At 37.6% G+C, this 14,801-nt stretch overlaps 1 protein-coding gene across 1 annotated transcript in view; it reads left to right on the plus strand.

Moving 5' to 3' along the window:
• The first annotated feature begins 14,116 nt into the window (after positions 1-14,116).
• LOC139711366 (tRNA pseudouridine synthase-like 1) overlaps positions 14,117-14,801 on the plus strand; it is a 40,591-nt gene continuing 39,906 nt past the window's right edge. The window contains exon 1 of the mRNA XM_071623257.1: positions 14,117-14,223. Coding sequence (XP_071479358.1) covers positions 14,117-14,223 — 107 coding nt within the window. The remainder of the gene's footprint in view (positions 14,224-14,801) is intronic.

The following is a 14,801-nucleotide window of genomic DNA, read 5'->3' on the forward strand; positions in this document are numbered from 1 at the left end:
ACTGCTTTGCAACTTCTTACTATGTCTTTATACCGGTTTCTTTTCATAACAATGTCAATTTTCCCTGCCGGTGTAAAAGACCCAATTTATTTCCCCTCTAAATGATTGGGGATTCCCGAATGATCTTGAGCAATCCTGGGGCATTCTACAATGATAAAAAAGAAGTCCCCTGACTGGGCAAGTGTCTTGTCATACAGGCTAAACAAAGAAGAAGTTTAATACACAATGCCTTGGTTTCACTTGGTAGCTCAGTCATAAACTACACCCCAGTTTACCATGTACTTGGTACTTTTAGAATAGATTTCGATAATACTATAATTTTATATTTGTCTTTTCTACACAGAATCACGGTATATATGTATACTGTTGACCATATCAGGCGAGTGTTTTTTGTTTTGCTTTGTTTTGTTTTGTTTTGTTTTGTTTTGCAATTTGAGACTTCCCAGTGATTTTGTGAGTGGTGAAATTCACAATCATGGAGCACAGTACTGAATGGAGAACTGCATGCATGCACATCATCACATTCATGTTTGGATCAGAGTCAATATTTTCGCATGTCTTTAAATTTATAAATAGCACCTGACTAGTGAAATTCGCAAAAATAAAAACCTCAAGAAATATTTGGCATATCAAGTACACGTAGAATAGTATCAATATCAAGCACGATTCAGATTACAGGTTTGAGTAAATTAATAAATTAAACACAAGGAGTAATCACATGAACTCATGTGAAGCTAAGGCTTGTTCAAGTTGTGAAGAATTAAACCACAACAAGCTTTCTGTAGGCCTGTACTGTAAAAGGATCTAGCAGTGGAATAGTGAAAATGCCAGCAACTATAGGGCTTTTTACACTTGTGTTTCTTAACCCCGGACTTTCTCTGACCCAGGACTATCGTTAGTCCCGTACCAATTTTTTCAGCTTTTTACACTCGCCAATTAGTCCCGTACTATCTCTTGTCCGGGGCTAAGGAGAAAACTGACCTTTTTACACTCGTATTTCTTAGCCCCGGACTTTCCAAACCACATGAATATTCATAATTACGCTGTGTACTGTACACGTACACGCACGCACCGGCAGCACTTGATTACCTCGTTTCTGATTGGTCAGTGAGGGTTGGGCTTCGTCTCCGTCGCTTAGCCCAGGATTATTTTTTCGTTCTGTTTACACTCACTTGCTTGGCACCGCAATTGCGGTGCTAGCACCGCAATTGCGGTGCTAACCCCTGCTATTTTGCAGGGCCAGATAGTACCGTACTATCGGTGGGGCTAGCCCACTTTGGCAAAAACGAGTGTAAACAGAAAGTGGGCTAAGGATAGTCCCGTACCAACGGTGGGGCTAAGGCCCCCCCTTAGCCCCACCGTTGGTACGGGGCTAAGCAAAATTTTACAAGTGTAAAAAGCCCTTATGAGTTCATGATGGTCAACTTATCTCATACAAGGTATGTACCAAATGTAGAATGTCACACAAACACACAAACTACATTTTATTGGAGAACATTTACATACACGCTTAATTGTATAATGAATTGATACCAAAAAAAAAAAAAAAAATGCACTGAGCCAACATCTCACCCAGGAATCATGAAAGCTGAAAGAACATTGAGGGCAAGCTGATTTTGATGTAACATGCATTTCACATCCGAGACATTGTACAATGTATGCCTACATTCTCAGGACTGTAATACATTTGTAATTCAAGAGATAAAATTATACATTGTATGTACCCTACACACTTTTCTATTCCCTCCTACTACATGTACATGTACAGATAAATACAGGAAGGATGCACATGAGGAAACCATGATTGTGGTCTGAAGGTGGTGGGGGGGGGGGGGGGGGGTGTCAGATGATTAGAATTGGTATGGAAGAATAGGAAAGGTTACTTCCTTTTGTGTGGTATAAGAGACGAGCTGCCAGAGAGTAATCTCCAATTCCTGCATTACAAGTATGATTGTATGTGGTCACTCAACTGGGTTAAAAGGTCTAAAGCAGAACCACCATTTCCCCAGATAATACGTGATTAGATGTACAATTTGGGAACTGTTGGCATACCAACAGGGCTGCACTGTTTAGCTTGGCACTTGCTGGGTTTATACTTGTAGCTCATTCTGCACGAATACCCATGAGCACTATAATCCTGTGAGCCTTTAAGAATATTAAAGAGAAAACCGTAGGCTTACATACAAAATACACAACAAAATAAAATCATGTTCTTCTTCTTACATGCACAGCATATCATTGGAGAAAGACTGGTAGTGATGTTTCTATCATGAACTTGTTAAATTCATGAAATATGCTAAATATATTTCAGACTTCTTCTTTGAAGTTGCCAAGTAACCTTCTTTTGTCATACGATGTATGACAATTCAAGAATCAGGTGGATACATCAAGCAATCCAGGAGACTTTTGCAAGTCTGCAGTCAAAATGATGAACACCAAAGGGCTCAACTAGCCTTTTACCAAAACTTTCCCCTACATCAGTTATTCTAATCCCAGCAGCAGCCCTTACACTGCAGCACAGATATTTGTGGTACAACATCAAACAAAACATGTACCGTACACTATCCTGCATTAGAGATCAACTTTTTACATCTAGGATCTACATTTTTCTTTTTTTTTTTCTTTTTTTTTTTTGATTGAGTGTTCACGATGTGAAATCCTCGCTGTCTGTCCCACGCATTGCAGTTTTGATTAGCATTTAATAGGAAATGGCAAAGGGCAAAAGGAAGACAAATTACAGCTTCTCCTTGGCATTTCCAACCTTGTTTTAAAGTACGAGAAATTTACACAAACACACACACACGAATAATAATAATTTGAAATACACTGTACATATCACATGCATACACATTATGTATTGTATGGTTAGCTTTTGTTATTGTTGTTGTTGCTGCTGTTGTTGGTGGTTTCTTGTTGGGGCTTTGTTTTGCTTTTGTTTTTGTTCCTGTATGTTTTTGTTTTGTTTTTCTTTTCTTTGTTTTTTGTTTGTTTGTTTGTTTGTTGTTGTTGTTGTTTTTTTTTTTGGGGGGGGTAGATTCAGAGGAAGTTCATACCAAAGAAACTCTTTTCACAAATTGAAAATTGCTATTAACATCTCTACCACATGTGCAAAAGAAGCATTCATTATTGAATACAACACATGCGGCTCTCTTTAAACACAGTGTACCACAAAGAATTGCACACATTTCTATTGCCGGTCTTCTCGACTTGGTCATGCATGCATCACAGCATGGCAACACATCTCTTCCCCGTCAAACAAAAAGCTAGCTCTAGCTCTTCATTCGTCATTCTATTAAACCTCCAGCAAGATACTGTGCAACATATTTGTTTGCAACATGAGCATTACTTGTAAACATTAGAAGTTTGTAACATGTGGATTCCCACAATAAACAAGCACCCTGAGTTGGTCTATTATTACACGTGTACAAGCACCCTGAGTTGGTCTATTATTACACGTGTACAACCCAAGGTTAGAAACTTTGGCATTATCGTGATTTCTTGTCGTGAACCACTCATTTCATACTCCATTCATTGCCATTTACATTTGTATTTTTTCACTGCTGCAGCGCTGGTGCTAGTGACAACCTCCCATCTCCATTGGCATTTTTAAGCTTCTTTGCACAAAGTGAAGATGTACACGCGACTTGAGTGCCGAGTGGTGACATAAGCCCCAATTTGGCCTAATCTTTATCAAAAACAAAAATTTACAATATTTGCATGGGTGCTCGTCAAAATTGAGGTCCTTAAAAAAGGATATAGAAACAACATAGGACTACGAGCCCACAGAGGATGCATGGTTCTCGGGGCGAGCAAAGCAACCTCCTTGAAAAAATAGATTCTCGACATCCACACTTGTGTGTGTGGTATATTTTTGATTTTACTCTCCAGGAAGAGTCCAGCCTCCAGGATTTGGGGGAAGGTGACTCCAGTCCAAATTATAATCAAAGCTCTTCTTGAAAAAAATGAGAATTTGCCTTCAATAAGCTTTTTTTTTTTTTTTTTTTTTTTTTTGCTGCCCAAATATTCCTTCCTCAGTCCCTTAATGTAGGTTTTGGCCACTTCCTTTCTGCTGGCACTAATTTTGAACGGAAGTCTAGTCTAATCTTCTACACATTGCTGTTTATCTGCTTTGACTCCCTGGCGAAAATAATGGGTTGCACGCGCGGCTTGCACTGAACAGTGCACGAGCACCCCGCTCTCAACTCGCAGCGGGCGGCGCTGGCGTAGACAACGCCTGATCCGACCCGTCCGTCACGGGATCACAACACCGACAATGCATTGCCACTGAACTGAGCTCAATAAGGGGAGACAAGATATCTGTCGAAGAGTGCAGAAATAAAGAGAAAATTACCTGAATTTGGGAGAATCTCGAAGACAGTCTTCGAATTTGATCTTCGGCTTCATCTTGATGTCTACTTCCACTAACTACTGAACAGAACACGTTATTGAGTAGATTTCCGATGGCGAAGGGGGAATTCAGTCCACTCTTCTTTCCTGTTCATGCCATGCGAATGCGTACGTACGTAACGTACACGTAGTTTGTACGTAATACTGTACGTCTCTGCTGCTGGAATGGAGCGAAGGGTTCGCCCTCTTGACATAAAGTGGGGTCAGCACAATGCAACGTGCTGCTAGCTACACACACAGCAGACACACACAGCGGACACACACAGCCTCTGCTGTGCTCTGATGCCCTCGCCTCAAGCTAGTCTGCCCATCACTCGTATTACTCATCGCGTGGCATGTAAACAAACGACAAACAGTACACGCCCCTTTCCTGTTTCTTCGCGTGTTTCTCGGAAAGTGAAATCTTTATTCCCACAACATTCTGCAATGTCTGAGTAAAGCGATCGGACACCGAAGAACTCCGAGGCAAGGATAATCTGTGGAGGATTTGAACTACCTATAAACTGACAAGATATACTCTTGCGTGTTCACAAGTATAACCTCCCAAAACTTACTTTGAGTGATCGGTTTCAACACAACACAAAGACAAATGTAAACAAAAGGAAATTAATTAAATAATCAATTATGTTCTTATGTAAGAATTCATTAGTATGTCTATCCCAACATTAAAATACATCAACTGTGGCTAAGAAACAAACTTCGATATACATGCCACAATGAGAACATGCTACAAATATACTATTCTCTATTTTTTAAAGTAACAACAGAGAGAACAGGAACACAAGTTAGTGTCAAACGAACATGGAGATGCATTTAAAGTTATTTCCTATGGGCCTATACCCTTCAAGTACTTCCGTATAGACAATATTCACAGAATGAAGCATACAAAGTTAAACAGTGTTTAACTTACTTTCACATATCAATCATCCGTCCATTTTATTAAAAATATTTTTATCACAATTCTTAGAGTAAGAATGATCAATTGATGCGTCATGGTCTTATCATTTAACTCTAACAAAAGTCCTTGGTCAGTACATAGAAAGTTGTTTCACGTCATTTTTCAGGACGACTAAACCTGATGATATCGAGAATAAACCATTTGTGGTTGTATGTTAATTATACTTAATTGTCACATTATGCACTCTATTATGCAGTTGTCAAGAAAGCTTTATAAACATGATAAGACATCATTGTAACTAAGTGCTACATTAAATTTTGTAATGGCTTTGAAATAGTAACACTCAGCAACAAATAGTACCAATAATCAATTTCTTTGTTAAAATAGAAGATAGAATAGAAGATACAACAGAAGTCTTTGAAACTATGGCATTACAAATGTGCGTGTAATTTGTTTTATGTGCTAATGAATCATATCATTCTAAACACGACATGAAACTGAATCAATCATTAGACCGAATAAAGTCGCCATTGTTATTAATAGGAGTCGTGATTTCAAGCTGCATGCAGATCAGTCCTCGTCTATTCTAGGCACAAAATTAATCACCTGTTGTTTTGCTGGCATGTAAGTGACAGTGATAGCGTCACGAGGAACGTGCGTGCTTCTTGTTTTTGTTGTTTGTATCCACCCTGAGTCACTGCAGATTCTGAGTATTAAAGTCCGGCGGCATCATTTATTCGTGAAATATTGACAATTAATTCTCTCCCTCTCATTAGCGCCTCTAGTGGTCTTGACTTTGTTTATTTCTCCAGCTGTACCAAGAAAGAAAACAAAAAAGACATTCATTTTAATCCATCCAAACTCAAGTATATAATAGGCCTACCAAACAAAGAAAAAAAATCTCGCATGTTTTAAAAAGTGCTTTCGCTTCTCAGGAGCACAAATTCACTACCAGACATTTTACAAAATGCCCGGACTGTTCAGAATTTTAAGCGTGTATTATTATAAGCAGTTATATTTTTTGTAATATGTACTTGTTGTTGTGACCATCTCAGCTGCAGAAAATCTTTCCTGTCGTTTTTATTCTAGTTATTGAAAATTATTTATCTTTGGGCTTTTTTTTTGTAACCTCTTTTCTGCGAGAGACAGCGAGGGAACATTATCATATCTCTTATATGCTTGTTAATATTATGATTATTCTTTGGTGTGTGTGTGTGTGTGTGTGTGTGTGTGTGTATGTGTGTGTGCGCGCGCGTGTGTGTATGTGAGTGTGTGTGTGCGCGCGTGTGTGTGAGTATGTGAGTGTGTGTGTGTGTATGTGTGTGTGTGTGTGTGTGTGTGTGAGTGTGTATGTGTATGTGTATGTGTGTGTGTGTATGTGAGTGTGGGTGTGTATGTGAGTGTGTGTGTGAGTGAGAGATTGGGTGGATATGAGTACTCTACTGTCATGTGCTCCCTTTGAAAAGAGTGACATGTATGCCGGCATTTATGACAATATGAATTCTAATGCTTAGTCCAGATTTGTTTTTCTTTGTCTTTCTCTGCAGTCTTTTCGCCAAAGGAGTTGCAAAGTGAATTTTAGAACATGAATTTTATATTGTTAATAATTAACTATTTATCTGATTTGATATTTTAATTACTGCAGCTGATTTGGATTTTATACTGATGACAATTCATTGTATTGACTGAATTTTTGTTTGTATTTTTATGTTTTATCTCAGGACCTTGATGAAAAACAGCTCATGCTGATCAAGCTATCCTGAATAAATATGTTTCAATAAAGAAAAAAAAAATTCATTTCTAAAATGATTCTATTCTCCATATAGCAAGTAAAACATTAATTTTGTGAATTGGGCCCTATGCCTGTCATGATACTTGCGGGTGGTTAGTAGTCCAGTCAAAATACGACAAAAAGTGGGTTAACCCACAACTAATTGCAACAGAAACGATTCCACTTGCATTTGACCCGGAAGAGCTATTAAAATAACGTATTAAAAGTTCCCTAAAATTCGAGTAGTGGATCAGTGTCTAATTTGCATAAATTCAAAATGGCCGCCATACAACCTGTTTATGCCTATATCTCGGGATACGTAACCAACAGAAAGTAAATTCCGGTTTCTAAACCCATGTTTTTTAGGTCAAGGAATACAATTATGTTATCTGTAGCAACTTTCAAGCATCCCTTTATATAGTTTTTGCATATATTTGCATATAATTATATGCAAAATGGCCGCCATATTGCCTGTGCAAGCCCGTATCTTCGTATACCATTAATGAAGTACACTCAGGAATAAGTCGCTATATATCTGGACATAAAACCCACAAAAAAATATATTCTGGTGTCTAAACCTATGTTTTTTTTAGGTCAGGGAATACAATTATGATATTAGCAGTAACTTTCAAGCTTCCCTTTATACATTTTTTGCATATATTTGCATTTAATAGATGCAAAATTGCCGCCATAATTCCTCTACAGGCTTATATCTCTATCTGTAAAAGGTACCCAGTGGTGGTGTCTATGGTCTTAATTTTACTGCTGCAAGTCACTGTTGTAGAAAACGTTCCAATCAGGAATAATCACCTATATTTCACTAAAAATTTGCATATATTTATACATAAATCTATTCAAATTAAGAGTAGCTTATATCCATAAGCTACTCTACAAAAGTTTCATGAGTTTGGACATTTGTTTAGAGAATGTTCTTGTCATATCAGGGTACCATGTCACTCACTCACTCTCTGAATAAAAGACCCAGGGGTCCAGCCCTCACTGAGTATCTCAAGTTCACCTTCCATCCATTCTTACAGACTATTACTTGGGAGAGAGGAAATTGGAAGACTTTGGGAACCTCTAGGGCCATATCTACAAGCCTTTAGGGACCTCCATGGTCCAGGGATGCATGATGTTCATATATTCATGACACTAGCAATAAATGCACCTACAGTACTAAGCTTGTTGAAAATTTGACCATATGTTTTCAAAAAGAGGATCAAAAATCAAAAGTGGCCCCCAATAATTTGGTCCCAGCCCCAAGGCGTCCGCACCTATAGGTAATATTTAAGGTGCCTTTGGGCATCCTGTGGCCTGGGGTGGAGGGGGGGGGGGGGTTGGGGTATATATATATATATATATATATATATATATATATATATATATAATAGATGACGAAGTATGGTGGTATGCATTTCAGTTCAACAGTGCTATTTATTCAGACCAAATTTTCGACGGATACATTCGTCTTCCTCAGGATCGACAATGACAATCGTGAAGAAAGACGAATGTTTTCGTCGAAAATTTGGTCTGACTAAATAGCACTGTTGACTGAAATGCAATACCATCCTAATTCGTCATCTTTTCTGTACTGGTGCCAACACATGGATTACAAGTATCATATATATATATATACAATGTGTAATATTTCGAAAACAAGTTAAACTGCGAAAGTAAACTTAAATCTATATGCAATCTCCAAGATATTCAACTTTGTACATTATACCTAGCTCTGTTACACTTGGTTCTACTTGTGTGTGTGTGTGTGCGTGTGTGTGTGTGAGGGTGTGTGTGTGTGAGGGGAGTTTTTTTTATAATAGATTCCTTAATTTCGGGGTTCTGGGACCTTTTGGACATGGTGTCTATTTGAACACCTTGAAAGTCTATCATCCTTGGGATGCTACTTGCCTAGTTTGTTGAAAATCTGTCATTACATGGGTTTTTTAAAGAGAACCTGGAAATGGTTTTTGAAAATGTATGCATGACCGACGACCGGACAGTAGAGTATAAATGAGGGCTATTTGCAATATTAGCTTGAACCTTTTTTGCTGTCTTGAACCTTTGGCTAAGATAAGTTTAAAATCTAATGGATCAAAGTCACTTGATTTCAAGAAAACTTTCTTTCGTTTCCTGTACATTATTTTCATTTTCTAGCTTGTGATAATACAGATACTAAGGTATGTAATGTGATCTCTCAAAATAGAGATCAATGATAAAAGTGAAAAACGAGTATACAAAACTATATAGCTTACACTCACAGTGTTTTATGTGTTTACCACAAATTCTGGACTAGGATGGTGTGAAATTGCAGTTGATTAATTTAAAGGAAACAGGATCTCGGCTCCATTTCATACTGAAGCGTGGCAAGTCTCACGTTTCTTATTCCTAGTCACCAATTAGAACAGCATAATCTCACTCCTCACATATTTTAGAAATACAACATTACAAGTGTCTGATATATAATGGCCCGCATCTGACACTGGTATGGGTTGTGTGCAGTCAAATCTGCTTGCCCTGCAACTATACACTGCCAGTTGCTAACATCCTGTCTTGCAGTTGCATCAGACTTTCTTCAGGAGTTCCTTAATAGCTGCAGCTTTGTAGTGATCAGAACATATTTGATTTTTTGATTAAACATCTTCCTCAAATCGTCCCAATTCCAATGATTGTATGTCATTTCCCTTCCACTGTTTAACTTGAAGAAAAGCTGCTACCGAGGTGGAGGGAAGGGACCTTTTGGAAGGGTTAGGAACAGAAAATGATGTTATGTATTTTCTTTTTTATCTGACTTAAGACTGCTTTTTCGCCAGCAAAATTGAATTCAGCCTTCATGCTGCTCGCATTTCTAAAAAACAACAACTGTGTGTTGGTGAAAATGTTATTAGTGCGAAGCCTCAATGCAATAGGAAACATTTCTTTTAATAAAGCTGCAGATACAACACGAAAAATGGTAAAAGTAAGACTTATAAGAATTTATATGTGTTGTATGAGCTTGAAGCCAATGAGAAGGATGCTGTTTGTATTGATCGACTGATGAATCCAGAGTACTAGTAATAGAAATGTTAAGGCATTTCCTTTTTTTTCTTTTTCTTTGTATCTGGCTGTAAATCACAATGTTTTACATTTTCAGTGAGTCACTGGGTGAAACCGTGCAAAAATATGACAAAATCCACTTCCATACAAATTATCACGGTCATATGTTGCTCATTGATAAACATGCCTTTACCAAAAGTTTTGCAACAAAGAACACAAGTATCAACTAAACATGGATGTAAAATCATCGCAGGTAAGAAAAAAGATGTTTGAAAAAAAACCCCTGCTGAATGATTTAAGACCAATTTTTGTGTACCGTAAGCACACTTTGAAAGCTATATGAGATATGTCCAAACTCATGAAACTTTTGTAGAGTAGCTTATGGATAATCATGAACTTGATGATATGCCCCCCCCCCCTTGGCAAAAAAAAAAAAGAGAGAAGAAATAAAGAATTGCAACATAGACACAAGTAATACGCAGTAAACATGAGGGCAAATTACAAAACATAATACATTAAATATCATGCAATCATGAAATATTTTAACGATTCCTACTACATAATTTCAGAATTTAATATTTGTGTACCTATTGAGCACACTTTGGAAGATAAGTTGAATTTACAGTTAAATAAAGGTATGTTCTATTCGATGCTACTTACAGTTGTTTTCTGTTTTGAGGCTGTATCTCAAGAAAATGTGAGTACAATGTAATACAATACTTTTGATAAATGCAAGAATATACACACTAGGAGTAGGATAATCATCAAGGTTTTAAATGGTATTATAACAATTTTCCCTTGATATCTTGGATGAGACATTACAGTACGAATAACGTTCTGCAGCTTGTATTCGTATATCTGAAATCATATTCACGGTAGTAATTTGAATAGATTTATGTATAAATATATGCAAATTTTTAGTGAAATATAGGTAACTATTCCTAAGTGGAACGTATTCTACATCAGTGATTCTCAGCAGTAAAATTAAGACCACAGACACCATCACTAGGTACCTTTTACAGATAGAAATATAAGCCTGTAGTGGCACTACGGCGGTCATTTTGCATTTAATTGAATGCAAATATTATGTAAAAACTGTATAAAGGGAAGTTTGAAAGTTACTGCTTATATCATAATTGTATTTCCTGACCTAAAAAACATCTATAGGTTTAGACACCAGAATCTGTTTTCTGCGGGTTTTATGTCCACATATATAGCGACTTATTCCTGAGTGTACTACATTAATGATATACGAAGATACGGGCTTGCGCAGGCGATATGGCGGCCATTTTGCATGTAATTATATGCAAATATATGCAAAAACTATATAAAAGGATGTTTTAAAGTTGCTATACATAACATAATTGTATTCCTTGACCTAAAAAACATAGGATTAGACACCGGAATTTACTTTCTGTGGGTTATATATCCCCAGATACAGGCATAAATAGGTTGTATGGCGGCCATTTAGAATTTATGCAAATTAGACACTGATCCACCACTCGAATTTTAGGGAACTTTTAGTATGTTATTTTGATAGCTCTTCCGGGTCAAATGCAAGTGGAATCGTTTCTGTTGCAATTAGTTGTGGGTCATTTCATATTTTGACTGGACTATAGGTATAGGACCTATGACCCCCTGGTGGGTATAGGTATAGGTAGGTATATAGGTATAGCGTATAGGTAGGTATAGGTATAGGTAGGTACTAATATAGGTAGGTACAGTAGGTATAGGTATAGGAAGGTATTTCCGTCAAAAAAACAAACAAACAAACGATCGTGCGTGCAACAATATAATACTCATACATGATAAATACTCCTGGATAGCCTCACTCAGCGAATAGCCCCTTATGACACCGCTTTGTTTTTACAGGAGGGGCCAGTTTACATTGTAGTGAATTAATTTGATACATACGAAAGAACAAAAGAAAGCAAACAAATAAACGAATTGATAGTATAGATTCATACACACACACACACGTCAAACTATACACTGTATACATAATTATACTCCCACAAACAATGAAAAATAATTCATCCAAATTTTCCATTCCTTGTCTTTATTTATCTGTCACATAATCTATATATATTAGAAAAAATGTACTCTTTAATGAGTCCCTTATAAGCATTAAAAGTGGATGCCTTTTTTGATGATCAAAGGAAGTGAATTAAGCCCTGCCCCTTATTGACATCATTCTCTTGCTATAATTACTCCTTGGTCTTGGGATGCTTTGGATTGGATTCGATTTCTAGAAAAAAAAAATTGGGATGAAAAAAGAAGAAGATATTATTACTTTTTCAGAGAGAAAAAATGGCGATTATCCCAACAGTTGGGTATAAGTCCATAACGCATTCACATCAAGGGGGGGGGGGGAGGGAGGGGGTGGCATGAGTTAGGTGGTTGTTCTTATAGATTTCGCCAATAAAACCAACAGGAAACATCTTATATGCAATGAGTCGAAGCTATCATATCCGATGATCTCTCGTGTTTGGACTTGTATAGCCAAGCCTATATCGTGTACTTTTATGTACTAGTATTCTGTTTTTGTCTTTCTTTGTCCTGGTTGACTTCCTCTTTCTTTTTTTTTTATTGCAGTCAACACAGTCAGGACATGGATTGATTCGTGTGTATATGTCTGTCTGTCTGTCTGTCTCGATCCATCCATCTATCTATCTATCTATCTATCTATCTATCTATCTATCTATCTATCTATCGAACCACATTGTAGCTAGTTAGCTATAGTTATCTATATTTAGCTAGCTGGCTATATCTACCTATACCTATACCTATCTCTATCTATCTCTCCCTCTCTCTATCAAACCATCCAGCTATCTATCTGTCTATCTCTCTCTATCTATGTATCGGTCTTTCATTCTGATCATAATTCAGGGAGGGAAAAAAAAACTGAAATGTTACTCGCGTATTCGATAAAATAATTAATTTGTTCGAAATTTATAAAGAAAGGCGATATAATCATGGCCGATAGATGGTGCTATTTCCGAAAGTGCAATTACGCCTTCGTATTATGCTACTCGTATTGTGGTGGACACCACTCGTGGTCATATTTCTTTCTTTGGCATGACTTCATTCCCTACAAGGGAGATAATGTAATTATGCACAGAAACAACAACAACAACAACAACAACAACAACAACAACAACAACAACAACAACAACAACAACAACAACAACAACAACAATAACAACAACACAACAACAACAACAACAAACCAAAACACAGTATAAAACAATGATGAGAAATAAAGAGACAAAAGATAAAACACGTACGGGAAACCCGGTTAACATGTACTTTTTTGTTGTTGTTAGTTTAATATCACGGATCCCCTGTCCCTTTCCTCAACCCATTTCTTTGTCTGCTAGGTACTCAGTGCATTATAGTCATTATTTTGATTGTATCTCATAATTGAAAAGATATCATTTCCGCGTTTCGCTGCTGGGCGGCATATCCAGGGATTATCACATTTACTTTGATTTCAAAGAGTGGAAGAATAATATTGAGGAAAAAATATAACTTCGATTCTGTCCTGTGGAACACAATATTTTATTTTCTTACCGAGTTTGTAAGTCGTTATCCAAACGCACATTTCTGTGAGTGATTACAGACCATAGAGATGTATACTAATAATATATCTCTATGTTACAGACCTATACTCTAAACCAGAGTTTTTCAGCGTATATACCATCTAGATCCAGACCGCGCACAAGCAGACGACGGATGTATGACGATGACAGCAAACATCAGCTTGCATTGATGATGCACGCATGATTTCGCATGCCGCATAGAGCAGTGGCACAAAAACAACTACACAACACGTGTGGTAGTAATAATGGTCATCGCAGAATGGTTCGCTATCTTATGCATTTTCAGTACATAGGTACAAGGTACTGGTAAGTTATTGATACATATTTTGAGAGAGTGAGTGTGTTTGTAGCTAAGATCAAGAAAACCAAACACAGATTCATTTTTCAGCTTAATTAGGCAGCAGCATGAACATCGTGGTGACCGAGCTGATCATGAACAGCGCAGCGGAAAGCAGTGCAGTACTGCAGCAGCTGCAGTGCATGTGCAGCGACTTCGGCAGTGTTTTATTGTGGTCCCACTCACTTACTTTTCTGATGGGGAACTCGTGTCTGGCACAGCGATGTAAAGACATTTGAATTGGTTAGAGTACTAAATATTACAAGAATACATAACTAATCAAGCTACCAGCTACTCGTTCTTTCGTTCTTTCTTAGAACTGTTAGATCCTGGAATGCCCTCCCTGACGATGTTGTGACGGCCTCTTCACTGTTCAGTTAATGCCTTTCGTCTCCTGCTGACGGAAGGCAGCAACACTAAACAGCTAGAATCGAGGCAGTTTTTACTTGCACCCTGTAAATTATTGGCACATGCACCTTACCCCTATGACACACACTATCACCAAGTTCTGCAAGAGTCTTCAAGGTTGAAGGAAGCAGACTACTGACAAGAAGAAGAAGAAGATAGTCTAGTAGTACTAGTACTAATTAGAGTAGGATAGGACGTATTCCGATCCGTGGACCGTGAATCAGTGCCGTGGATCTGGATGTAGTACAATGCAGGACCTTTCGGTGTATAGGCAGAGAGGGTGCACAGGAAGATGACTCTTGTCAATCTTTGCTGTGAATACTGTAGTCTGTACTTCCAGTGCTC

This window comes from Diadema antillarum, unplaced genomic scaffold (genome assembly GCF_040938485.1).
Source record: "Diadema antillarum isolate AM-2024a unplaced genomic scaffold, OU_Dant_1.0 seq00001649_RagTag, whole genome shotgun sequence".
Taxonomy (NCBI): domain Eukaryota; kingdom Metazoa; phylum Echinodermata; class Echinoidea; order Diadematoida; family Diadematidae; genus Diadema; species Diadema antillarum.